A 26,210-nucleotide genomic window follows, 5' to 3' on the forward strand; every position below is an offset into this window, starting at 1 on the left:
AGGGCCTCTGCCTAGAATATTTCTTAGGTAGACTGGGGGCTCCCACTGGCCCGGGGTTCAGCGTCCATGGCCAGGCCAGCTCCCAGGCCACGGCCTCCATGGTCAGCCAGGTTGGGATTGCCTGAGAGAGCCTGGGCCTGAGAAAGCAGAGGTGCAGTCCTCCCAGCTTCCCTCTCCAGGAGCCTCCCAACTCTAACCCCCACGGAAGCACTTGCCATTTGGTATTTGGGACTTAGAGCTCACCACCTTGCAGCAGTCCCGGTACAGTTGCCCAGGCAGATGGGAAGTGAGGGTTCACTTGGTAGACTGCATTTCCCACTTGTTGGCAGAGCGAGCTGTGGGCGGTAGTTGGGGCTGGATAAGGCAGGGTGATAACCGAACCAGCAGTGTGGTAAAAGCCTAAGCCTGCAGACCCACCTTGCTGCGGGAATTGGGAGACTCCCGCAGGCCCTCAATTTCCAGTCTGTATAATGGGGTGAGGGTTGAACAAGATGGCATGCGTTTCCTGCGCTATAACTTTACCTAATTTTAAGACACTTAATAAGCTTAGCAGAGAGATTTGGATTAGGCACAATGAAGAATTTTTAGGTCTTCTCAGTTGTTTCAGTGGGGGATATGTCATAAGTGAAATTTCTATACTCCTCCTCCAAGCTGCGTGGGGGTGGCCCTGGTGCCAAGGTAGGGAGCTAGATAAGCTGACTCCCAGCATGCCTTTTCCCTACGCACCCCTCAGACTGCTGGCTTCAGGGGTCTGTCTGCAACGGGAAGCAGTCAGCCACGAGAAGGCATGCTTTGCCTTTTTTTCTGCCGAATAGAAGGTGGTGTCCCCCCGTGCTGTGTCTCACCCCTACCTGAGTGTTTGGACTAAAGCATTTATAGTGGTGTTTCTCAGACTTAATCACCTGGGGATCTTGTTAAAATGCAGATTTTGATTCAGTAAATCCAGTCTGGAGCCCAAGGTCCTGCATTTCTAACCCGCTCCCAGGTGATGCTGATGCTGCTGTTCCCAGACCACGCTTTGAGTAGGAAAGTGCTAGAGTACATTGTCTTCTCTCTAGCCAGGGCATCCAGCCTGCCTCAGATGGAACAGGAACTCACCTGCCACTTAACCAGCCTCCGGTGGCCATGGCTCCTGCTTCACTTCATCCAGCACAGCTCAGGAGGCAGAGCCAACTGCTGGAAGATGACTTGTCCAGCCCCAGCCCTTGGATCAAGGGTTCAAGCCTGTGCTTGGACTTCACTTCCCTCCCTTATATACTCACCCAGGCCTGTCCCCACTTGTAGGTGAAGGTGAAAGGTTATGAGACCCTCAAGGATAAGCATGTGATGAACTCATCTGTCCAGGCCCCACTGCTGGGCAGGTTGACCAGGCCCTGAGCATGACCCTCCGACTGTATCCTGTGTACAGAGCCTTTGTACTCAGAGCTGCTCTGGGGAAAGGGGAGGTCCTCTAAGCAGGGTCAGGAATGCTGGGTTTCAGTCTTGGCTCTGCCGCCTACTGCCTGGGTAGCCCTGGGCCAGTCAGTGCCTGTCTCTGGTCCCCAGTCTCCCTGGCTGTCCAATTAGGCTATACTGGATGACCCCAGAGGGCCCTCAGGCTCTAGGATGGGTTGCTGGGCAAGTCTGGAGGTGGGAAAGTCCTATGAAGGTAGGATTTTTATAAAGGGGGCGAAGGAGCAATTATGAGGCAGACCTCTGGAATGGCTCTATGGCCCAGCCTCTTTATTTGCTTTTGTGAGTTCACATCCTGCTGCCTCCACCCCAGTTATGCCTGTGGTGTTATTAGATGCTACTGAATACCCAATTTGTGCACCGAGGACATGGCAGTGAACCCTGCAAGCTTGCCTGGGGTCACATAGTGAGTAGAACCAAAGTCTGAACCTAGGTTTGACTCTTCTGCTAAACTAAGCCCCTTCCCTCTGATGCATCACACCAGGGAAAGGGGCCATCTTGAGGCCTAGCGTTTCCTTCTTTCCTCCTAAAAGTCAAAGCAGTTGTTAACTTTCAGCTGATAAGGGTAGGTATCTTTCTAAACTCTGCTGTGGCTTTGTTGCTTTGCAGATTTTGAAGAAAAGCAAAGGCTTGAGTGTAGGCCCCTAAATCCATCTCTCTCCCTGCTCCCAGCTTGTAGGCTCAGTTGAAAGGTCATGAGACCCTCAAGGACAAGATTGTGACTAACTCATCTGTGCTCTGGGCCTTTCACAGAGCAGATGGTATGAAGGAATGTTTGATGGGCACACAGTAGGTGCTTGGTGAAGATGTGTTGAGCAAAGGGCATGTAGTGGGGGTTCAGCAAAGAGGGGTTTGAGGTGGCCCACTTCTTCAGCTGCTGGAAGGAATGGGGTATGGGTGAGGAACCTTCACCCATGCTCTTCCCCAGTGCTGTCTCCTGCAGTCACCAGGCTTCCTGTCCCCACTGCCCATCAGCTGCTGGAGTCCAGGGTGTCATCCTAGGGGCACCAAGCCAATTAAGTGGGCACATCTCTTCCTAACTTCCAGGCTTGGCACTTGATTGATAGCGAACATAATTACAGCCCTCAGTGTCCTTCAGGCTGCCTGAAGTTCACTGGCCACTGGGCCCTTTGGGGAAGCAAAGGCTCTCACCTTACTCCTTTCTGGGCCCCACGCTTTGGGCACTGAGATGAGGCTGAACATGCACATCTCTCTGAAAATAGTAGTGGTGTGGGGAATCAGTGGTGTTGGGGGTGGGGGCAAGAGGGTTCAGCTCCTTGGAGAAGGGGTATTAGTCTGGGGCATACAGAAGGCAGAGCAGGGATTGGGGATGCTCAAAGTACACTTGGAGAAAAAAAAAAACATTGCAAATTGGATGTTGAACCTCTGTCCTTGGCCTCACAGACAGATAGCAAAATTAAATATTTGTAGTAGATCCAGATAAGGGACAGGAGTTTGACTGGGGTGGAGGGGATGGGAGAGAACTGGCAATTATGAGAGACTTCCCAAGGCCTAGCCCCTGGACTAGCCTCTTTAGATACTTCATGTTGTCTCCAAAATGACCCCCTGAGTGCAATACCATTCCCATTGTGTATCTATAGAGACCAGGGCACAGGGGAGCATGCAAACAGCCCAGAGTTACAAAGTCATGGGGTGGAGGGCTAGGATCTGAACCCAGGTCTGTCTGATTCTATAGCTGATGCTCTTCTCACATCTAGAAGGGTATCTGTGGGAGGTGAGGTTTGTACTGGGGACCCCGTGACTGGAGAGAAGGGTGACAGTGGACTGACATCTTCCCTTTGCTGTAGGCGCTGGATCCAGCATCCTCTCCGCCCTCCAGGACCTCTTCTCTGTCACCTGGCTCAATAGGTCCAAGGTGGAAAAGCAGCTACAGGTCATCTCAGTGCTCCAGTGGGTCCTGTCCTTCCTTGTACTGGGTAAGCTGGGCCTTAGAGGGACGGCGGGTGGGCAGGCAGGGTCCACTTCCCCAAAAGAGGTTAGAGCAGGAGCCCTGCTCTGCAGGGGTGAGGGAATAAGAGTAGCTCTTACACACACTGCCCCCCAGCACCTTTCCACATCTATCTTTTGGGTCCCAGATCAAGTGCTCTACCCCTCAGCATGCATGAAGATTCAGCGAGATTCAGTGGGAGGTGGTGTGATAGTTCCCATTTACAGATGGGAAACCTAAAGTCTTAGAGAAGGTAGGTAACTTGCCCAAGGTCACACAGATTTGAATCCCTGTCTGCAGGACCCCCAAAGCCTGTGCCTTTCCCACAGTGCCACCCTGCCCACCAACAGACATTTTCCAGCAGGTATGTTACTTTGCCTTAAGGTGGTTTGGTGCCAGGTTTAAGTCCTGAATCTCCTGCAAACAAGCTCTGTGACCTTACACAGGTTATTTGAGCTCTCTGAATGTTAGTTTCCTCATTTTGAGTGTGAGGAAAGTACCTGCTTCACATGGCTTTTTTGAGGATTGAAGATAAGAAATGAGAGCACCTTGCACAGGGCCTGGTCATGATGGGCCCCCATTACATGGGAATCATCAGGAGGTGCCCTCAGACCCCACTCCCAGCCCACACCCATCCTCAGCTGAGCACATTCCCCAGGTGCTTCCCGAGGCCTGCTCCCTGCTATCTCTCAGCACAGCCCACATCGGTGCTTTGGTTGCTTTTTCTGCAGGTCTGGCTAGATACCCTCACTCCTTAGGTTGCCATCCAGGCCGGGGGTAGGACAACACAAATGTCTGAGGGGAGGGAAGAAGCCTCTTGTTTTTCCCCAGACCCCTGTGCTGTCAGCATAGCAGGTAGCTTCCTCAGCACGTCAAGGCAGATGAACCTGCTCCAGAGCATCACAGAGTGCATTCCAGCACCTGTGAGCCAGTCCCTCTGGGCAACCCACTCTTCGGGACTGTATAGGCTGGTAGGGGATCATCAGGACTTACCATGTTAGTGCTGAGCAGCTGTCCTTCAGGCAGGCGCATGGGGCGCTCTGAGACTGAGACCATGTTTGCAGGGCCAAGGGATAGAACTTCACAGGTGAGAAAATGCAAATTCACAAAGGTTCATCAACTACCGGCTACTGTGAAGCTCATTAAATGGCAGAGTTGGGATTTGAGCAGAAACTCAGTGCATTCCCCAGGGAGCCCACGTTCCTGGATGCCCAGAATTAGTGAACTGGGGCTGAAACAGCCAGTCTTCACCTTTAGGCCCAAGAACGGGCTTTAAGTGGGGGGATCCATGAACCCTTAAAATTAGATGCAAGATTATATATGAGTATGTGCACATTTTTCTAGGGAGAAGGGCCATAGCTGTCCTCAAAGTCTTACAGGGACATGTAGCCTCAAGAAGACAAACACGGGTTGGAAGAACTGAGCAAACTAAACAGGCTCCCTCAGGACTCAGACCCCTAACATGGCTTGCATTTGGCCACTTACTAGAATCCTAGAGTAGCGAGCACAGTGTGACCCCTTCTTATTAAAAAAGGAAGTGGAGGCCTGGCAAGGATGGACCGTTACTTGGGGTCACGTGAGAAGAAAGTACTGGGACCAGGACAAGAACCCAGGGACTCCAGCCTCCCAGACCCCCTGCCTAGTCTGCTACACCAGCTCTCTTTGTTCCCTGTTTCACCCAAAGGCTACCACTATCCCTGTCTTAATGGGTCTGGGCCTGGCTGGTAGGGAGCTGAGCAGCTTGTAGAACACCAGCTCACGCAGCATGTGATGGGGACTGGCCCCAGGCTATAGGTTAATAATTGATCAGACCCAACCACAGCCCAGAAACCGGCCCAGCCTCACCTCACCTGGCATAGGTGGGAGCCTGGCCTGGTTGGACAGGCAGATCTCCTGAGCTACTGCTAATTACTGCCCTCAGCAGCCCCAGCCACTCCTTCCCTCTGCCTCTCAGACCTGCTGGCAGAAGCTCACCTGGCAAGCAAAGACCATGGTGGCCCTGTTGGTCTCTCCCTGGACCAGAGATTTTTCACCACTTTGTGCCATGGAACCCTCTGGCATTTTGATGAGGCCTATGCCTTTTCTCAGTGTTTTAGAGTATTTAATACAAGGTGCATTGGATTTCAAAGGAAACTGCTGATAATAAAATATAAATATCTACACATTATAAAAGCTGTTAGACATGTAGTAACAGGTGCCTTTTTATTACAGTAAATAAAAAGATCTAGCAGCAAGTGTAATAATTACTATAGTTCTGAAGTAATGATGAGAAGAAATGATTTTTTTAACATATCTGCAACTGCTACAAAGTTATATGAAAATACCTTTGTTATTTATTTGTTGTAAGTACTGCTGATAATTCTGTGATTTATTACATTGGTAAGTGAAGGAAATGCCAAATTTCCATAAGAGATAAGTGAAAATTTAGATGTCATTTGTTTCCCCATCCAAGTCCATGGATATTGTGTGTCAGGCTGAGTAAGTTCAAACATCATATTTAATTTTCCCAATACCCTGTAAGGAAATTAAGACTTAGGAATGAGGCTTGGCCAGCAAGTGGCAGGGCCAAGGCTCCAGGTCTGTTTGGTCCCAGAGTCCACGCTCTTCACCAGGCCACACTGCTGCCTTCCCTGCCATTGAGCATCGACAGGCTGCCCTGCACCACAGGCCTCGTGGCTCCAGAATTTTGTATCACAAGTGTCTTTGTAGGCCACCATGATGTGCAGGAAGGGGGTGGTGTGTGAAAGTGGTCCTGAGCCTTCCATGTGTGGGGCAAGCAGGGCCTTCTAAGCTCCTAATGAGCTCAGCAACAGTGGTTTTTACTGCAGCCCCACGACCTAAGAGCATGGAACCAGAGCCTGTTGTTCAGAGGACAAGGATTAGGCTCTGAGAAAGGAAGGTCATTTGGTGGATTTAGTTCATCCTTTTGCTCTTCCTGTGTTTGGTTTCTGGGGCTGGAGAAATTAATCTGACCTGGTTTCTGCTCCCAAGGAGCTCAGGGGCTGAAGGGCTGTCTGTTAGCAGGAGTCCAATGAGGGAGGCAGATGATGAAAGGGATGGTGAGTGGTTTCAGAGAGGGCTGTGGACACATAGGGGAGGGGAGGGAGCCCCCAGCTGAGAAAGGCTAGGCTAGAATTCAGTCTCTGGATACCCCATCAGGCCTCTTCTTCTCCATCCAGGCTGCCTCAGGAGCAGAGTAAGGACAAGTGGGTAGGGATACCCCCCTTCCCAGAGAGACCAGCCCTCTAAGCAGTGGGGCCTGGAGCTCAGCCCCCTCTGGTCCCTTTACCCCTCAAGAGAGTTAGAGATTTCTGGAAGCTAGGTTTCCAGGATGCTCAGACCATAGCCTAAACCTCATGGTCCCTGTCTGGCCCACCTGGAGCATCCACCTTGAGGATGCCACTGGAGGAGCCTGGATGCCTGTGGAGTCTGGGGGAGCTAGAGTCATCCCTTTTCAGGCCTAAGAAAGGGAATCAGGCAGACTGCTGAACAGTAAGTATGACTTTGTAGGCAGCCTTTAGACATAGCTATTCACCAAGCTACCCTAAGCTTTTCACAGTTTGCTTTTAACAGGCTCTTGTACGCTGCACATGCTTCTCTAGAAACTTGTCTTCCCTTCTGCGATGTCACACTCCTAAGCTGGTCCTGAAAAATTGGACATCTCGTCACTCTGTATTCACTGCCCCTCCCAACAAGAGAGTTGTACCGTGTTTTTAGCTACCCTGGGGAGAGGCTGGCTCAGGAGTCTAGAACAGGGCTAGACTGGGGGGCAACAAGGGGCTACCATTTCCATCCCTTGATAAGGCTCGTGGAGAGTCTACATCCAGCCTTATCTTCTCCCACGGGAAACCGGAGGAGGCTCAGCATGGTGAGAAGAGAGCATGACATCCAGAGCCAGGCAGCCCACAGCACCTGGGACCACCAGGGAATGGGCACACAGCAAGGGTTGGCCTCCCTTCTTGGGCAGTAGAAAAAGTCCTAGAAGGAGGCCATGCTTCTCCCACCAAACATGAGTACCTGCTGCCCTTGCCCTTGTGCTGAATGCCAAGGACCAAAGAAGATGCCTTCCCGCCCAGTGTGGGAAATTCACAGGCAAGAGATGATATGTAGATAGTATGATATTGGGGAACACTTCTTGAAGAGCTGAGGTCTGAGATAGGCCTTAAAGGTTGGGTAAAAAATGGAAAGAGAGAAGCCCTGCTGAGGGCAGCTAGTGGCGAGCCATGAGATAAAGCAGGCATGGCACAAGCTCTCCTTCCTTTCTGTGCCAGGCTAGGTTAGTCTCTCTTATGGCCTACAGGCCCAGAACATGGTGACCAATGGAAGCCAGCCCCCAGGCAAGTCTTCCAAGTGTGCTGTTAGGGTTTTTTTTGTTTTTTTTTTTTACTTTTGAGATAGGGATTCCCTCAGTTGCCCAGGTTGCAGGGTAGTGGCGCGATCATGGCTCACTGCAGCTTCAAACTCCTGGCTTAAGGAGTCTTCCCATCTCAGCCTCCTGAGTAGCTGGGACTACAGGCACATGCCACCTTGCCCAGCTAATTTTTAAAATTTTTTTGTAGAGATGGAGTCTCGCTATGTTGCCCAGGCTGGTCTCGAATTTCTGAACTCAAGCAGTCCGCCACCTCCACTTCCCAAAGTGCTGGGATTATGGGTGTGAGCCACCGTGCCTGGCTGCTGAAGTTTTTGAAGACAGGGAGGCTGATGGGCTCTGCACTTTGGCCTTTGGCCTGGGACTTCCTGGATTGCCATTATGTTGGAAGGGAGCCAGCCCTCCTCCTGGGCAAGCATCCCCTCTCCGGTCCCTCCAGTGATGGTCTGGGACTTTGGTGAATTTCTAAAGCCTAATACAGAGAATGGACTGTAGAGTCAGACCTGTGTTTGAATCCTGGCTCTGCCACTGTCCTGCTGGGTGACCTTGGGCAAATTATCTCCCCCTTGAGCCTCAGTGTTCTTATCTCTAAAATGGGGCAAAGTCACCCTGCCTCACACTTGAGACAGTGGCTCAGCCCAGGTCTTGAGATGCAGAGGCACTGGGTAGGTGTTCCCTCCCTTTATGCACAGTGTCAGGGCTGGGTGCTGGCATGGGGGCACACACAAGGAGGGGACAGTAAGAACAGCTTCACAAGAAGCTGAAGCCTATCTGCTTTGGTGCTCCTGTCCAGATAACATGGAGCCCATGGGCCCCTTGATGCCAGGACAGTCCATCAGAGTCTGGGAGATGAGGCTCCTCTTGTCCCAGGAATCTGCTCCTACCTGGGCTGAGCATTCCTGTAGCTATTTCTCAGGGTTGTGGGCCCCATGCCCATGGCCCTGGGTGTGCCTAGCTTAGTGCCACAGTAAACACTCACTCCATCCACCATGGCCCAGAGGGGAGATGAAGCCCAGTAGGACGTGACCTGTGGCCATCTGCCCCCCAGGAGTGGCCTGCAGTGCCATCCTCATGTACATATTCTGCACCGATTGCTGGCTCATCGCTGTGCTCTACTTCACTTGGCTGGTGTTTGACTGGAACACACCCAAGAAAGGTAAGTGCAAAGCCTCCGTTGCCCCACCTCTCATTCTAGGGATGCTCTTCCCCCTGCACAAGCTGAAGGGCCTCATCCTGAGTGCTGTCTCTTTTAACACCCACTTTGTGAAAAGCACTGGACTAGTCCTTTTGAGGGGAGGTTAAAAGCCCCTCAAAGGGCACTGTTCTGGTCCTAACAAGAGTTCACACTCAGTCGAAGGTTTGCATAACGTGAAGGAATGAATGTGGAAAGGGGCCCAATGGGAAGGGGGCAAAGATGCTGCATGGGGTGATGGTCACCTGCTTGGGTTTCACACTGGCCCTGTCCTGTCTGCCTTGCCCAAATGTACCCCCACCCCCACCGACTCTGTATTTTATTCCCTGGAAGGTGGCAGGAGGTCACAGTGGGTCCGAAACTGGGCTGTGTGGCGCTACTTTCGAGACTACTTTCCCATCCAGGTAAAGTGCTTTGAGTGTTGTCTTGGGAGGGTGGGAATGGATGGGAAATCTGAACTCAGGCCTTAACCCACCCACAGGGAAGCAAGTTTAGACCAAGTTGGTCTCTGGGTTTCCTTCCTACTGTGTCACTGGCTGTGCTGGGGACCCCACTGCTCTTCTGAGTATCCATCTTCTTTGGGCCAGCCCTGAGGTCCTGACAGGGAAATGGTGGCTCAGTCTGGCTTTCAGTCTCAGCTCTGTCTGGCCCCTGCCTGGTCTGCAAGCTGGGCTGGTGAGGCACAGCCATCTGGCCCTGATGCATGTGGGCGATGCTGGTGAATTGAGGATACCTCTGGCAGGATCCTGAAGGTTTTCCCCACAGGGGAAAGACCTGTCTGGCCAGCTCACTCAATACCCCAGCCCCAGCACACCCTAGCTGCTGAGTACCCCGCAGAAGGTAGGGGTGCTGAAGAGTGGAGGCAGCAGGTGAATGTGAAAGTGTTCTGTGCAGGGTGCAGGGTGGTGTATATTTGCTGTTGTGAGTCAGTGACTGAGATCCTGGTGTGCTGCCTGGGGGTAGTGGCTGGGTAACCCTGCATCCTTCACTGTATTCGGTATTTTGGGGGTGGCAGGGCCAGCTCCTTCTGCTCATCCTTAGCCTAAGCCCAGTCTTCCCGGGACCTTCCTGCTCCTCAGGGTCAGCGTTCCTTCTCCTTTTCCTGACCCCATCTCTCTGACTGCAGAAAATTTGAAGCTGTTTTTGCTGGGAGAAAGTTGCGTCATAGGACCTAACCCTCTCATTTTGGAGGTAAAGAAACTGAGCCTCAGAGATGGGCAGGACTTGTCCAGGCTGCATAGTCTAGTATGATGGCAACATTGCAACCACCACCCAGGCTTATTGAATTTGGGGCCCAGGTTCTTTTCCACTGATTTCCTACTGCCTGTTTCTCTGGGAGAGATTCAATCCCTGGATTTCCCCATTGGATTGATTCCAGCTTCCTGGGTCTCCCTCTCCCCCTTTGCTGCTGGAGATCTCGGTTTCAGTTCCTGCCCTGTCACTCCATTTATTAACCTGCCACCATTGCTCCCTGTCCAGTGCAGGGCTCTGCTGGGCATGGGGACACAAGTCAGCCCTGCCCTTGGGGTGTCTAATGCATCCTGATAGACTTTGTCACTTTCTGCCATGGGGCCATGGGCAGACTTTCTCAAGCCTGCTGAACCTCATCTGCAAAATGGAGCTGTCTGTATGATGAAAAGTCATCAGTTCTGATTGGGTGTGAGTGATGATAGACTGTTCTCTCTGCTTTCTCTCTCACCTCAGGGGCCAGGCTCCAGTGTTCTCTGTTGCCACTGTGGCCTGGTCCTCTGGAAGCCTCCAGGAGGCCAGTAGCCCCATCCACTTAGAACAGGATGACCTGATGATTGTTGGTCAGACCTGGGACAGGCAGGTGTCCTTTGCTGTCCGATCTCCACCCTTCCAAAAGAACCAAACAAACCCCTGTGCCCTTCTCACATCTCTGCTCCAAGAAGTCAGCTGGGAGTTGGAGCCATAGGGCACATACAGCCTGGCCCTTGAGGGCTCCCTGGGGCACTAGGACAAAAGCCAAACTGGGTCCGAGGCAGGCTGGGGTGTTGAGCCTCAACCTGGGGCTTAGGCTGAGCCTGCCTCTGTCCCTCCGGGCCTCAATCTCCCCCTTCACTTGGCCTTGGTGATCTGACATCAGGTCTGACACTCTATAGGGGTGTGTGTGACCCTCCTGTCCCACCCCCTTTTCCTGGCCTCTTGCCAGTAATCATGTAATGAAGATCTGCCGCTGTACCCACCCGTCCACCTACTCCCTTCCTGGTGGGACTCTGGTCTTTGCCTCCAGAACAGCTCATCTGGCCCAGAGTGTATCCCTTCTGTTGGCACAGGTGGGGTTCTTGTGTTAGCAACAGCCACCGAGACCACCAGCCACCTGGAAGAGGAGCAGACAGTGCCCCACGTCACCTCTCCCCAAGGTGTAGGCAGAATCCTTGGAGAGGAGACTAGGAAAGACTCTCTCTAAGCTTAGAATCACCTGTTCATCTGCCTCATTTCACTGATAGGCTTACTGAGGCACAGAGAGGAGGGACTATCCCAAGGTCACAAAGCTTAAGTAGTAGCAGGACTAGTGTAGGAAACAGGGCTGTCTGCTTTGGGGCCCATGGTCTTACTCCTGTGTTACTTTCACCATCACCGTGCCGTGCTGTGTAAACTTAAGCAAGCCTTTGCTCTTCTGTGGGTCTGAATTTTTTCCTCTATGCACTGCTGTGGTGGGACAAGCCTGTCTGAGCACCTTTCCTCTCCTGGGAGGCAGGGTATAAAGAGTGACTTGATAGGAATGTGTCCCAGACTGACATTAGCCAGCAGGCCTGGCCTGGGCATCGTGTTGGGCTGGGACTTTGCCACGGGAAACAGACAGCAAGAGGACACAAGAGCAGGCGTGTCAACAGAGCCTTCATTGGCGGTATCCTTCCCCTCCCTCCAGAACGGACATTCTCTCCAGCCCTGGGGGAGGGGAGTGTGACATGAAAACAGATCAGAGCTGGTCAGATGCCTACATTCTTCTGGGTCCTACAGCAAGGGCATTGACTTGCACTGTGTCCCAAGGCACCTCATTCAACCAAATGTCCCATCAGAGCCTTGGGGAGGGAGGAAATGATTTAAAGAGCCACCTGGGGCCCACTGGGTGACACATCTTCATCCAGCAGCCCAGAGAAAAGTGCAGTGACTGACCTGCTCCAGATGTGCAGGATAATTTACTGTGACCTCCACAGGGGAAGTGCAGCTCCCTTCTCTAGGCCTCAGCTTCCCCTCGTCGTCCAAGGAATGGCTTAGACCTTTCAGGGCTCTGCCAGCCCATGCAGTGCTGTGGGTTCCTGGTTATCAGGGCCCAGTGGGAAGGTGTGGGGAGCCATAGGAAGGGGACAAAAAGATGCTGCATGGCATGATGGTCACCTGCCAGGGTAACTATCCCAGGCCTGCCCATCAGCTCAGGAGCAAGTTTCCAAGTTTCCCGCCCGGTATTGGCTGCCCCAGCTCTTCCCTCAATGCCTGCCTGCCTTTTTCATCGAAACTAGCACAAGGAGCTTTTTAATTCCAGCTTCACTGAGAGCTAACTTGGTGGGCAGACCTGCTTGTTAGGCAAAACATTGGAACAGCAATCTTACAGAGCTCATGTAAATGAGATTTTGAGATCTGCTCGCTGCCCCGAGCCCCACTAGCCACGGATTAGACTGCTGCTGTTTCCCATTTATTTGGGGAGTAGCTGAGAGTTGGTTTGGTTTTCGAGCAACTTTAATCTGTTTGCCAAGGGCAAAGCAGGAGAAAGAGCATCAGTGCCCCAAGCAGTGGGGATGAAAGTGAGGAAGTCTCGCTCACATTTGCACAGACTGGCAGCGTCAGAGCTGGGAATGGTGCCAGCCACCCTTTTCCATCCCCTCTATCACCTGAAGATTTGCATTTCTATTTTCCAAGGCCAGCCACCAGCACCCTCTCCCCCAGAGCTGCACACAAGTCCTTCAACTCTGCCAGGAGGCTCCCAAATCTAGAGTCACAGAAAACCTGGGCTGTTGACATTCTTCTGGTGGCCAGTGACTCTGCTTCCAGCTGGCACCAGTGCAGGGAAGGGGCACTTTGCAGCACTCAGGTGGGAGTGTCATTGATGTCACCTCTTTTGAGGCAGGGCAGCCAAAAAGACCAACGTGTTCATTCCTTGTTATCCAGGAATTGTATTTCTAGAAGTTTGTTTCACAAAAGCAATCAGATATGTGGACAAAGATAAGGTATTTATTGAAGCATTACTTCTAAGAGGGAAATTTTGGAAACTTTTAAAATGTCCATTAATCAGGGTTTGAGTCGGTGCTGTTACATACAGGAGAGCTGTGCTGTAGAATACGAATGCAGCCACGAGAAGACATGGAACTGAGGGATTTTGATAAGGACAGATAGCTGTATGTTTGGTAGAAAATGATATAAAAATGATATCAACCCATATAACCTCAATTTTGTGGGTTTTGAAAAAGAGCATGTATATTTTTGAGTAGAAAAAGGACTCAACGCGTCAGATTGTTTTATCTGGATGGAAATATTATGGATTTTTAAAATTTTCTTTTTGCTTTCCTATATTTTTAAAATTCTCTAGGAGTTTCTTTCTTTTCTTTTCCCTCCCCTCTCCTCTCCTCTGCTCTCCTCTTCCTCTCCTCTCCCCTTCTTCTCCCCTCCCCTCCCTTCCCCTCCCCTCTCCTCTCCTCTCCCTTCTCTCCTTTCTTCCTTTCCTTCTTTCCTTTCTTCTCACTCTGCCACTCAGGCTTGACTGCAGTGGCGCAGTCTCGGTTTACTGCAGCCTCTGCCTCCTGGGCTCAAGCCATGTTTCCACCTCAGCCTCCTGAGTAGCTGGGACCATAGGTGCGTGCCACCATGCCCAGTTAATTTCTGTATTTTTGTAGAGATAAAGGTTCACCATGTTGCCCAGGCTGGTCTCAAACTCCTGAGCTAAAGCAATCCTCCCATCTTGGCCTCCCAAAGTGTTGGGATAACAGGCATGAGCCACCATGCCTGGCCCTATTATTTTTCTAATCAGAATAAAAGTGATGTTTTTATGAGCAGAATACCCTTACTCATTGTCTCTCTTAGCCTCCTCCACCCGCATCACATTCCTTGTAACACAGGGTAGGTGTCACAGGCTCTGCCTCTCATGGCTCAGGGTTTAGGGACACTGCATCACCCACCCATTCAAGCACCAGTCCCAGGGCAGGGGGTGGGCCCTGAGGAAGCCAATCATCGTTTGGAGCATCCCAATATCCTTAGTACCACAGGTCAGGTCCTCAGCTGCTGCAGCCTTACAACTAACCTCTACCCCAGGCTGGCTGGCACAGGGCTGTCGCTTGTCCTGTCTTGTCCTTCCTGCCTTACAACCTGAACTGAGCCCAGCTGACTGTGGGAAAGTTTCCATTTGGGCCAGCTGCAGTGTCCCTTTTCCAGGCCAGGGGAGTAGGAGGTGGGCTGCCTGTCTCATTCTGTGAGCTGTGGAGGAGCCCACAGAGCACAGGGCCAAGTAAACCCTACCTCCAAGGAGCTCACAGTTTGGAGAGACTGACAGTGGGGGCAGAGCTTGCAGCCAAGGCCCCGGTTGCCAAACTCAGGAACTTGAACTTTACTCACATGAAGCCAGACACCCTCTCCAGTCTGAGAGTGACAAGGGTTGGATTTGAGTTTTAGAATAATCACTCTGGCTGTGGTGAAGAGGATGGGCCCAGAGGGAGGGAAGGCAGGAGGCTGGCAGAGTGCAAAGAAGAAGAGCTGTTGTGTGCATGGCTGGGAACTGAGAGGAACAAGGGCAAACATTGCCCACCCCTTCCCAGAGACCCATAGTGCAAATGGTGACTGCCCAACACCAGCACTGTGGCCCTGGGGATGAGAGTCTGAGGTCAGGTGTGGAGATTCATTGCAGCCCTCAGGCCCACAGAGGCCCAGGGGAAATGACACATCCAATCCCTCCCTACCCTCTGGGTATGCCCCGGTATCCCTCTCCCAGCCAGTTTCCTCTGACCCAAGGTCATCCTTGCAGCTGGTGAAGACACACAACCTGCTGACCACCAGGAACTATATCTTTGGATACCACCCCCATGGTATCATGGGCCTGGGTGCCTTCTGCAACTTCAGCACAGAGGCCACAGAAGTGAGCAAGAAGTTCCCAGGCATACGGCCTTACCTGGCTACACTGGCAGGCAACTTCCGAATGCCTGTGTTGAGGGAGTACCTGATGTCTGGAGGTGAGAATCCACCCCCTCTGCTCCTGCTGGGCACTGTTGTCAAGGCCTGAGCCTCTCCATCGGGCAGGGTGACACAGGGAGCCAACACACCATTCCTTGGTATTGGGCCTGCATTGGGAGATGCAACCTGCTTCAGACATGGTGGGTCAGGGCTGAGGAGGAGAGCTGTCCATATGGTCTTCAGAATTCAACTCGGATAACATCTTCCCTAGGAGGCCTTCTTTGACACCCTTTTCTGGGGACCCCCAGCCCTTGTGTTGCCTTCTGTACAACCTGATTGTTGTCCATGGCACTGTAATTGTCCACCTGCCTAAGACCTCCCACCAGACTGATGCTTTGGGATCCCCAACACCTCGCACCGACTTGGCAGAATTAGGGCCCAGGGAATGTTTGCCAAATGCATGAGTTCCCAAAACAACCTTGTATCATTAGCTGCATTTTATAGATGAGGAAACTGAGGCTCAGAAAAATGAATAGCTTACACAGAACCAGACAACTCCAAAGGGGCTGGGCTAGGTCTGGGGCCCAAGTCCAGGGTTCTTTATGTTTTATACCTGACTGTGTGCCGGGGATGGGGAGTGGATCCACGGGCAACCCTGACTATTGCGTCCTTCCCTCCCCTCAGGTATCTGCCCTGTCAGCCGGGACACCATAGACTATTTGCTTTCAAAGAATGGGAGTGGCAATGCTATCATCATCGTGGTGGGGGGTGCGGCTGAGTCTCTGAGCTCCATGCCTGGCAAGAATGCAGTCACCCTGCGGAATCGCAAGGGCTTTGTGAAACTGGCCCTGCGTCATGGGTGAGTGCCTCCCTACACACACACATACAGCCCTCCAGTGCCCCTCAGCCCAGGGCAGCAGACTCCTTGGCCTGTGAAGACAGGACCCAGACCCCAGGAAGGCATGGAAGGGAGTCAGTCATTCTGTTAGGGAGGGGATGTTGGAGCCCAGACTGCACAGTGTGGGCCAAGTTTGCCCATGTGTGTCTGGGTGGGCACAGATGCAACCTGTGGCCTGTGGGCCCTTGCAGGTGGGCCGAGAGTCCAGGCTTATATGCAGGACTGGATCACCTGGGGCCAGAATATATCATTTTGCTGGGAGACCAGGAGGTCAGGAAGGAGGGTGGTGTGGAATGTGGCTGGGGGACAGCAGCTGTTTTCTCTGTCCCCTGGGGACCTTACCTCAGGCTTTGGAAGAAGAGGCTGCCCTGCAGGCTCAGCCCTGGGCCAGCCCCTGGGGACACATTCATATTGGACCCAGTCCCTGCCTTCAGGGAGCATCAAGGGTGGGGGAGGGTGGAGGGACGGACAGTGACAACACAGTGTGCTGAGACTGTGAAACAATGGTGAGTTCGGGACTGAGAGAGGCCTGGGTTGGTGGGGGGACCGGGAGAACTTCCTGGCAGAGGCAGGCCCTGCAGGAAGAGGTGGAAAACAGGCATTCCAGAGCAGGGCGCTCAGCCTTCCCTTTGCCTGGGGGACCCAGAGCTCTGATATGCTCCCCAGTCACTAGCAGTGGGGCAGAAGGCCCATCAGAACCTGGTAGAGAGGGGTCATGTGAACTTGGGACACCCAGGTGATTCTGGTACACCCAGTTGGGGGAGGGGGACACTTGGCCAGTGTCCAGGGCCTCTAGGCTGACATAGAAACTGAAGCCAGTAAGTAGGGTATGACAGACCCTGGCCTCTCCCTTCCAGAGCCGACCTGGTTCCCATCTATTCCTTTGGAGAGAATGAAGTATACAAGCAGGTGATCTTCGAGGAGGGCTCCTGGGGCCGATGGGTCCAGAAGAAGTTCCAGAAATACATTGGTTTCGCCCCATGCATCTTCCATGGTCGAGGCCTCTTCTCCTCCGACACCTGGGGGCTGGTGCCCTACTCCAAACCCATCACAACTGTTGGTAAGCCCCTAGCCTGCAGACCAAGGGCTGTCCTGAACACAGGGTGCCATACAGCTAATCAGCAGTAGAGACGGGATTCCAGTGCAGGCGACCTGGCTCTGATGGCCTTGCCCTTAGCCATGAGGACTTTGAAGTGTTGGGTGCTGATATTGGTCAGGAGGGGTAGTAGTAGGAGTCGGGGAATTGAGCCTATGGGATGAACCAAGCTCTGTGATAGGTGAGGAAAGAAAATCTGCAGTCTCCGGGTTTGCAGCACTCACTAGTCTATCAGGGAAGACTATTGCAGCAAAGACTAGTCGGGGAATGTGATGAGGATGCGCAGGTGCTCTAGGGAGTCATAACGGACCCCAGGGAGGAGGTAACTCTTGCACTGCTAACTGATAGGAATTATCTAGCAAAATAGAGGAGGAAGAGAATTTTTATCAGAAACAATAGCCTATGTGAAGTTCAGAAGCAAGATTGTGTAGTTTTTTTGAAGAACAGAAAGAAAAACATTAATATGACTGCAGCATAGACCTGTCAGAAGAGTGGAAAACACTGGTTGCACTTGGCCCTCGTCTGTGTTGTTTTGGGTGTATTTGGGACCGTTTAGAGGATTCTAAAGAATTACCTATTGTAGGTATGTGTGTGCATGTTAATGGATCCCCCAGGAGCACATGGGCCCTTGGCAGTGGACTTGAGGGGCCAAAGCTCACACAGATCCTTTGCGTTCCTAGGCCAGGTGTCCTGCCTTGTACTTTTAGGTAGAGACAAAGCAACAGGGAGGCAGCAGGAACATTTCCATGCACAGGTGTGGCTGGGGATGGGCTGGGTCCTGTGGGCAATGTGAAGGAATTTGCTCTTCACCTTGAGAATGGAGAGCTACTAGAGAGTGTTTGGGAGGGGAAGTTCAGATTTGCATTTAAAAATGATCCTTGGAGCTGCTGGATGGAAGATGGGTTAGAAAAATGGAAGCCACAAGACCAGCCCAGAGGCTGTTGTGGTAGCCAGTGGCTTGGACCAAGGGAATAGCAGTGGAGATGGAAGAGATGTGCATGATTTGGGAAAAATGTCAGAAATAGCATTGGCAGGACATAGGAATGGATTGGGTATGGAGATGCAGCAGGATAAGAAAATAAAGCAACGCACAGATCATAAATGCTGGTCTTCTCCCTCCTCTCCTGCCCTTAACCACACTTTTTATTTTTTTATTTTTTTTTTTTGAGACAGGGTCTCATTCTGTCATCCAGGCTGGAGTGCAGTGGTGCAATCTTGGCTCACTGTAACCTCTGCCTCCCAGTCTCAAGCGATCCTCCCACCTCAGCCTCCTGAGTAGCTGGGACTACAGGCGTGCACCACCACACCCAGCTAATTTTTTGTATTTTTTTTTTTGGTAGAGATGATTTTCACCATGTTACCCAGGCTGGTCTTTAACTCATGAGCTCAAGCAATCTGTGGTTCTTTGCCTCCCACAGTGCTGGGATTACAGGCGTGAGCCACCATGCCTGGCCTACACTTTTTAAAGCATGTCACATTCCTCACAGAATCCTTAGAAAACCCCTATGAGGAAGAATCCCCATGTGACAGATGAGGAAACAGGCTCAGAGAGGCAGGAATGGCTTGCCCAGAGCAGAGCAAAAGCAAAGATGTTTACTTGATCCCCTGACTGTCATAGACCCTCCTAGCAGAATGCAGTGGGTTCAACCAGTCTTGATCCCATCTGCAGCTTAGCACCTGTGTGGCCTTGGGTGGGTCCCTTCACATGCCCCTGGGCCTCAGTCTTTTCATCTGTAATAGGGGACAACCAGAGATGCAGCACATAAAGCATTTGGCACAGTTCCTGCCACATGGCAGGCCCACAGCCCAGCGTTACCACCTTCAGCATCATGGTGGATGCCCAGGGGAAGGGTGTTGACTAACCAGAAGCCTCTGCCCTGTCCCTGCAGTGGGAGAGCCCATCACCATCCCCAAGCTGGAGCACCCAACCCAGCAAGACATTGACCTGTACCACACCATGTACATGGAGGCCCTGGTGAAGCTCTTCGACAAGCACAAGACCAAGTTCGGCCTCCTGGAGACTGAGGTCCTGGAGGTGAACTGAGCCAGCCTTCGGGGCCAACTCCCTGGAGGAACCAGCTGCAAATCACTTTTTTGCTCTGTAAATTTGGAAGCGTCATGGGTGTCTGTGGGTTATTTAAAAGAAATTATAATAATTTTGCTAAACCATTGTAATGTTAGGTCTTTTTTAAGAAGGAAAAAGTCAGTATTTCAAGTTCTTTCACTTCCAGCTTGCCCTGTTCTAGGTGGTGGCTAAATCTGGGCCTAATCTGGGTGGCTCAGCTAACCTCTCTTCTTCCCTTCCTGAAGTGACAGAGGAAACTCAGTCTTGGCTCACTGGGGAAGAAGGATTGCCATTAGTGACTTGGACCAGTTAGATGATTCACTTTTTGCCCCTAGGGATGAGAGGCGAAAGCCACTTCTCATACAAGCCCCTCTGTTGCCACTACCCCACACTCGTCTAGTCGTGAAACTGCAGGACCAGTTTATCTGCCAAGGGGAGGAGTTGGAGAGCACAGTTGCCCCGTTGTGTGAGGGCAGTAGTAGGCATCTGGAATGCTCCAGTTTGATCTCCCTTCTGCCACCCCCACCTCACCCCTAGTCACTCACATCGGAGCCTGGACTGGCCTCCAGGATGAGGATGGGGGTGGCAATGACACCCTGCAGGGGAAAGGACTGCCCCCCATGCACCATTGCAGGGAGGATGCTGCCACCATGAGCTAGGTGGAGTAACTGGTTTTTCTTCGGTGGCTGATGACATGGATGCAGCACAGACTCAGCCTCGGCCTTGAGCACATGCTTACTGGTGGCCTCAGTTTACCTTCCCCAGATCCCAGATTCTGGATGTGAGGAAGAGGTCCCTCTTCAGAAGGGGCCTGGCCTTCTGAGCAGCAGATTAGTTCCAAAGCAGGTGGCCCCCGAACCCAAGCCTCACTTTTCTGTGCCTTCCTGAGGGAGTTGGGCTGGGGAGGAAACCCAGCCCTCTCCTGTGTGTTCTGTTATCTCTTGATGAGATCATTGCACCATGTCGGACTTTTGTATATACCTAGAAAATAAATGGAAGTGAGAATCCTCTATGAGTTATTGCTGGGGCTGCATCTACATCTGCTGCTGACACCTGGGGAAGACTGGGGCCCCAGCTGGCTGCCCTCTGAGCCCTCTAGCCCCTTGCACCTTTGGCCCACATGACCCTGCCATGGTGTGTAAGTTACCTGTCACTGTGTAACAAACTACTTCAGAGCTCAATGGCTTCCAACAGCATCTGTTGTCTCCCAGTTCCAAGTCACGATTTGAGGCTTGGCTTGGTCCTCCGCTCAGAGTTTCTCACAGGGCTGCAGTTGTCTTGGAGCTGGGCTGAGGAAGGATCCACTCCCAAGGCCGTTCATGCAGTTGTTCGCAGGATTGACTTCCTCACTGGCTGTTGACAGAGGCCACTCTCAGTTCCTTGCCACATGGGCCTTTCCATGGGGTAGCTCACGGCACAACAGCTGACTTAGCAAGAAGAGCCAGTGAGTGGAGTGAAGTATGCGAGCAAGACAGAAGTCCCAGGCCCTTATAACCTAACCTGGGAAGTGATATCCTGTCACTTTTGCCATATTCTGTTCATTAAATGAACATTGCTCGGTCCAGCTCCCACTGGAGGGGAGGGGATTACACCAGGGAATGGATGCCAGGGGGCAGGGGTCATTGGGAGCCACTTGACATGGTGCCTACCACATGGTAAAGGGCTCCTGTCCAGCTGGAGGGCCCTTGGGTGGCTGAGCTGGAAGGCTCCTTATGGGTCACTCAAGCTGTGTTCCCTGCCCCTGGCCTCAGCTCTACCAAAAAGGCAGAGGCCTGGCCTGCTGTCACCCTAGTGATTACAAGAAGCCACCTCTTTTCTAATTCCTTTCTGTTCAGTGAGTACTGAGCACCTGGGAACCCTTCCTAGCCGAGACCAAAGGACCTTGTTCTAACTTCCTTACTGCCAGAACTGTCCTGCCTGTCCTTGCTGTTCATCCCCCTCAGGGCCAACTCCTCTGTGCCAGAAACTGTGAGAGAGCTACTTGGGAGCAGAGACAAACATTGGGAACAGCTGAGGATACACAGGGTGGCCAGAGCTGTGCCAGAAGCCCCAACCTGCCTGGGGGTGCCTCACTGAGGAAAGAACGCCTGAGCTGGGCCTTGAAGGGCGGCTGAGAGTCGCCAGGAAAGGAAGGCAGTGAAGGGCAGAGCAGCAGGGGAAGGATAGGGAGGCCTGATTGGAAAAACACTGCTGGTTTGAAAGATGGAGGAAGCAGAGACAGCAGTGGGGCTTGGCTTGGAAGGGTGGGGAGCTGGTGTCTCCAGAGTTTCTATGTGGGCAGGAAGGCAGAGCAGTGAGAGGAGTGCTGGGAGGGGACAACAGAGGCTGGCTTCTAGCGCCAGGCAGGCCTCAGGCTAGAGTGCTCAGGTCAGAGGACAGCCATTTCCTTTTGGATGGGGGAAAGGCCTTTTTTCTGATGAGGGTCTCAGCATCACCCCAGCCCCAGCCTGAGGCTGACCCAAGGCTGGACTGCAACCTCAGTCTCTGGCTTCAAGTCAAGCCCTGGCCCTAACTAAGGCTACTCCATCAAGGTAGGCTGTTATTCTCAAGCACTGCTTTTTGTGAAGAGTGAGCACCTTCTGTGCGCTGGGGAACTCCGCCATCTGCCTAAGGAGAACAGGGACAATAACCAGGTCCCAAATCCCAGAGGGATGCCCTCAGTGGCCTGATCAGAGCTGAGACTACCCTGGTCTTAAGCTGTGCATGGGGCAGGGGGGACTCTGATAGGTTCTGTGAACATTGCCTTGGGATGGGAGTTGTTACCTTGGGAGAAGGAACCGGAACCACCTTTCCCCCGAAGACCACCTGTCCTTGGGTGTAGTGGTGAGGGCAGCCCTTTGAGACCGAAGATGGTCAGTTCCATGATTCTGTCTGTGGTTCCCAGATACAGCCACAAGGGGGCACTGAAGATGGCTCTCAGGCATAGGCCACACAGCGGCTTAGGCTTGCTTTCCACATTTTCACATCTCTCCAGCTCCTACCCAGGCTAAAAGCTAGGGTGTTTCACAGATAAAGATATCTATTAGGTCAAACTGGCTTATCACGTTGTTCAAATCTCCTCTTTCTTTGTTGGTCTTCTGCCTAGTTGTTCTATCCATTATTCAGAGCAGGGTATTGAATTCTACAACTGTTGTTATTGATTGATGTCTCCCTCCAGTTCTGTCAGTTCTTGCTTCATGTGTTTTGGGACTCTTCCGTTACCTGCATGCATGTTTATAACATGTTTAAATTATGTCTTCCTGATGAATCCACCCTTTATCATTATAAAATGCTGCTCTTTGTAGTAACAGTTTCTATCTCAAAGTTTACTGTTTATAACCTACATTGGTACAGCGACCCCAACTCTCTTTTGTTCCTGTTTGTATGGAATGTCTTTTCTATCCTTTCCTTTCAACTTATTTGTGTCTTTGAATATAAAGTGTGTTGTAGACATAATAGTGTTGGATATTTTTTATATCCACATTTCTACTCTTTGCCATATGATTGTTTAGTCTCTTTACATTTAATATAATTATAAGGTGGGATTTACATCTGTCATTTTGCTATTTGTTTTCTGTGTGTGTTTTTTTTTATTCCTCTTTCCATTCCTGCCTTCGTGTGTGTTAGACAACTGTTTTCTAATATACTATTTTAATTATCTTCTTGTTTCTGTATTTTTGAGTTATTTTCTTAGTGGTTGGTTGACACTTTAGTCCAGATTAATACAAATTAATATTAACATCTTAATTTCCCCATCATTTGGGCAGGGTAGCTTGAGAGAAAAGAGGGGCAGGCCACATGAGAATGGTGTAATGGGTTGAATAGTGGCCCACACAGTATATCCACATCCTAATCCCTTGAACCGGTGAATGTAGTCTTATTTGGAAAAAAGGGCCTTTGCAGATAAATTAAGTTAAAGATTTCAAGATGAGGTAATACTGAATATCTAGATGGGACCCAAATTCAATGATAGGTGTTCTTAGAAGAACAGGCCAGGCGCAGTGGCTCATCGCTACAATCCCAACGCTTTGGGAGGCCGAGGCAGAAGAATTGCTCGATCCCAGGAGTTCAAGACCAGCCTAGGCAATGTAGTGAGACCAGCCTGGCCAACATGACAAAGCCCCGTCTCTACTAAAAATACAAAAATTAGCCAGGTGTGGTGGTGCACACCTGTAGTCCCAGCTACTTGGGAGGCTGAGGCACAAGAATTGTTTGAACCCAGCTGGGCGCAGTGGCTTATGCCTGTAATCCCAGCACTTTGGGAGGCCGAGGCGGGCAGATCACCTAAGGTCGAGAGTTCAAGACCAGCCTGACCAACATGGAGAAACCCCATCTCTACTAAAAAATACAAAATTAGCTGGGGTGGTGGTGCATGCCTGTAATCCCAGCTACTCGGGAGGCTGAGGCAGGAGAATCGCTTGAACCTGGGAGGTGGAGGTTGCAGTGAGCCGAGATCACGCCATTGCACTCCAGCCTGGGCAACAAGAGCGAAAGTCCGTCTCAAAAAAAAAAAAAAAAAAAAGAATTGTTTGAACCCAGGAGGTGGAGGTTGCAGTGAGTGGAGATTGTGCCACTGCACTCCAGCCTGGGCAACAGAGCAATACTCTGTCTCAAAAAAAAAAACCAAACAAATAAACAAACAAACAAAAAAAACGGAGGCAGAGATTGGGAGTTGTGTAGGCACAAGGCAAGGAACACCTGGAGCCACCAGAATCTGGAAGGGGCATAGAAGGATTCTTTCCTCAAGCCTTCTAAGAGAGCACAGCCCTTGATTTTGGACTTCTGGACTCCAGAACTGTGAGAGAATAAATTTCTGTTTTAAGCCACCCAGTTTGTGTCTTAAACTAATATAGTGACTTTAATATATTTACACCACCTGATAGAGAAGTTGGACCAGAGGATGACAACCTCTAGTCTTCTCACAAATCAAATATTTCACTTTTCTTTCCATGGGGTGGACTGCAAGTTTGGAAGGCACTCTTCCCTAGTACTTCTGAGAGGGTGGAATATTTTCCCATTTAAAGAGTTATAATGGGATCATGAGGAGGAGAAAAGTGGGGACTTCCCTGACCCCCTGCTTCCACCACCATTTTTACAGCAAACGCATGCTTCATATATTTATTTCAAACTTCTTTTTCATATTCCTGTTTCCCTTCCTTGCAAACTCTTTTTCAAAATATTTTTTACCACTTTCCGTTTAGGGAGTTTTGTTTCATATATTTTCATCTAATTTTTTTTAATCATACATACACATAATTTTATTTCTTATGTTTTTATGTATCATTAAATCACACTAACATACATCTTAAAAAGTTTCTTCTCTGAAGTATCAAATGATTTTTGAGATTTATATTTACTTTTGATGAAAACTAATATGTCAAAGTATTTTTCTTCTAATTAAACATGAACAGTATATTTTTTCATTCAATGTATGTGATATAAAAATATATTCCAAAAAAGTATGACTTCGCTATATAAATTTATCAAAAATACATGCAGTAACACTATTTCATTAGAGGCAGTAAAATGTAGGATTAACAACACTGGAGTTACACTGCTTTAGAATCCCAGCTCAAAACTCAGAACATGTGACCTTGGGCAAGTAACATGACTGCCTTCACTTTCTAATCTCATAGCACTGTTTTGCCAATACACAAAAACTGCTTATAACAATGCCTGGCACAATCCAAGCACTCAATAAATTATTGTTCTTTAAAATCTAAGCTTTAGGGAGTTGAGCCTAATCTCTCTCTCCTGCTACAGAACTCCACTGTGGTAGCCCCTCTTGAATAAAGTCTGCCCTACTGTTTTTTTTGGTTTGTTTTTTTTTTTTTGAGACAGAGTTTCGCTCTTGTTGCCCAGGCTGGAGTGCAATGGTGTGATCTTGGCTCAGCACAACTTCCACCTCCAGAGTTCAAGTGATTCTCCTGCCTCAGCCTCCTGAGTAGCTGGGATTACAGGCACGCACCACTACGCCTGGCTAATTTTGTATTTTTAGTAGAGACAGGGTTTCTCCATGTTGGTCAGGCTGGTCTCGAACTCCCAACCTCAGGTAATCCGCCTGCCTTGGCCTCCCAAAGTGCTGGGATTACAGGCGTGAGCCACTGCACCTGGCCCCTACTGTTCTTAAATAAACAAATGAATCTAAGCTTTATGAGCAAAATATTAGGATAAAAGTAAAATAAATAATTTTCATTTTGTTCACGTGAAATAGATTACAATGAACATTACACGATTTTTAAATAATTTTTTAGAAACAATCTCACAAAAATTTTCAAGTATGATATAAATAATTTTTTTCCTAAACTATTTGAGAGTAAGTTGTGGACATGGTAACTCATCACTCTCAACAAACAAGAATGTTATTTTTTTTCTTTTTTTGAGAGAGGGTCTTGTGCTGTCACCCAGGCTAGAGTGCAACGGCACGATCATAGCTCATTGCAGCCTCCAGCTCCTGGGCTCAAGTGATCCTCCCACCTCAGCCTCCCAAGTAGCTGGGATTACAGGCATGTGCCACCACGCCTGGCCAATTTTTTTTTTATTTTTAATGGAGACGACGTCTCTCTCTTTCTTTTTTTTTTTTTTGAGACAGAGTCTTGCTCTGCCGCCCAGGCTGGAGTGCAGTGGTGCAATCTCGGCTCACTGCAAGCTCTGCCTCCTGTGTTCACACCATTCTCCTGCCTCAGCCTCCCGAGTAGCTGGGACTACAGGCACCCGCCACCGCACCCAGCTAATTTTTTGTATTTTTAGTAGAGACGGGGTTTCACCGTGGTCTCGATCTCCTGACTTTGTGATCTACCTGCCTTGGCCTCCCAAAGTGCTGGGATTACAGGCATGAGCCACGACACCTGGCCCAGCGTCTCTCTCTTTCTAGCAGGTCTTGAACTCCTGAGCTCGAGCAATCCTCCTGCCTTGGCCTCCCAAAGTGCTGAGATTACAGGCATGAGCTACCATGCATGGCCAAGAATGTTCCTATATAACTACAATGAAACCATGAAGACCAAGAAATTAACATAAAAACATTACTACGATCTAATCCTCGGGCCTTTTCAAATTTCACCATTTGTCTCAATAGTGTCCATTCTGGCAAA

The 26,210-nt window shown here is 50.5% G+C and overlaps 1 protein-coding gene across 1 annotated transcript in view; it reads left to right on the forward strand.

Annotated features, from left to right (window-relative positions):
* The window catches only part of DGAT2 (diacylglycerol O-acyltransferase 2), a 32,579-nt gene extending 12,427 nt beyond the window's left edge, over positions 1-20,152 (forward strand). Inside the window, exons 2-8 of the mRNA XM_002822257.5 lie at positions 3,261-3,389; positions 8,818-8,925; positions 9,295-9,365; positions 14,936-15,140; positions 15,766-15,940; positions 16,837-17,039; positions 18,965-20,152. Of these exons, the coding sequence (XP_002822303.2) occupies positions 3,261-3,389; positions 8,818-8,925; positions 9,295-9,365; positions 14,936-15,140; positions 15,766-15,940; positions 16,837-17,039; positions 18,965-19,119 (1,046 nt within the window). The 3' untranslated portion in view covers positions 19,120-20,152. The remainder of the gene's footprint in view (positions 1-3,260; positions 3,390-8,817; positions 8,926-9,294; positions 9,366-14,935; positions 15,141-15,765; positions 15,941-16,836; positions 17,040-18,964) is intronic.
* Positions 20,153-26,210: the final 6,058 nt, after the last annotated feature.

The sequence above is a fragment of the Pongo abelii genome, chromosome 9 (genome assembly GCF_028885655.2).
Source record: "Pongo abelii isolate AG06213 chromosome 9, NHGRI_mPonAbe1-v2.0_pri, whole genome shotgun sequence".
Taxonomy (NCBI): Eukaryota; Metazoa; Chordata; class Mammalia; order Primates; family Hominidae; genus Pongo; species Pongo abelii.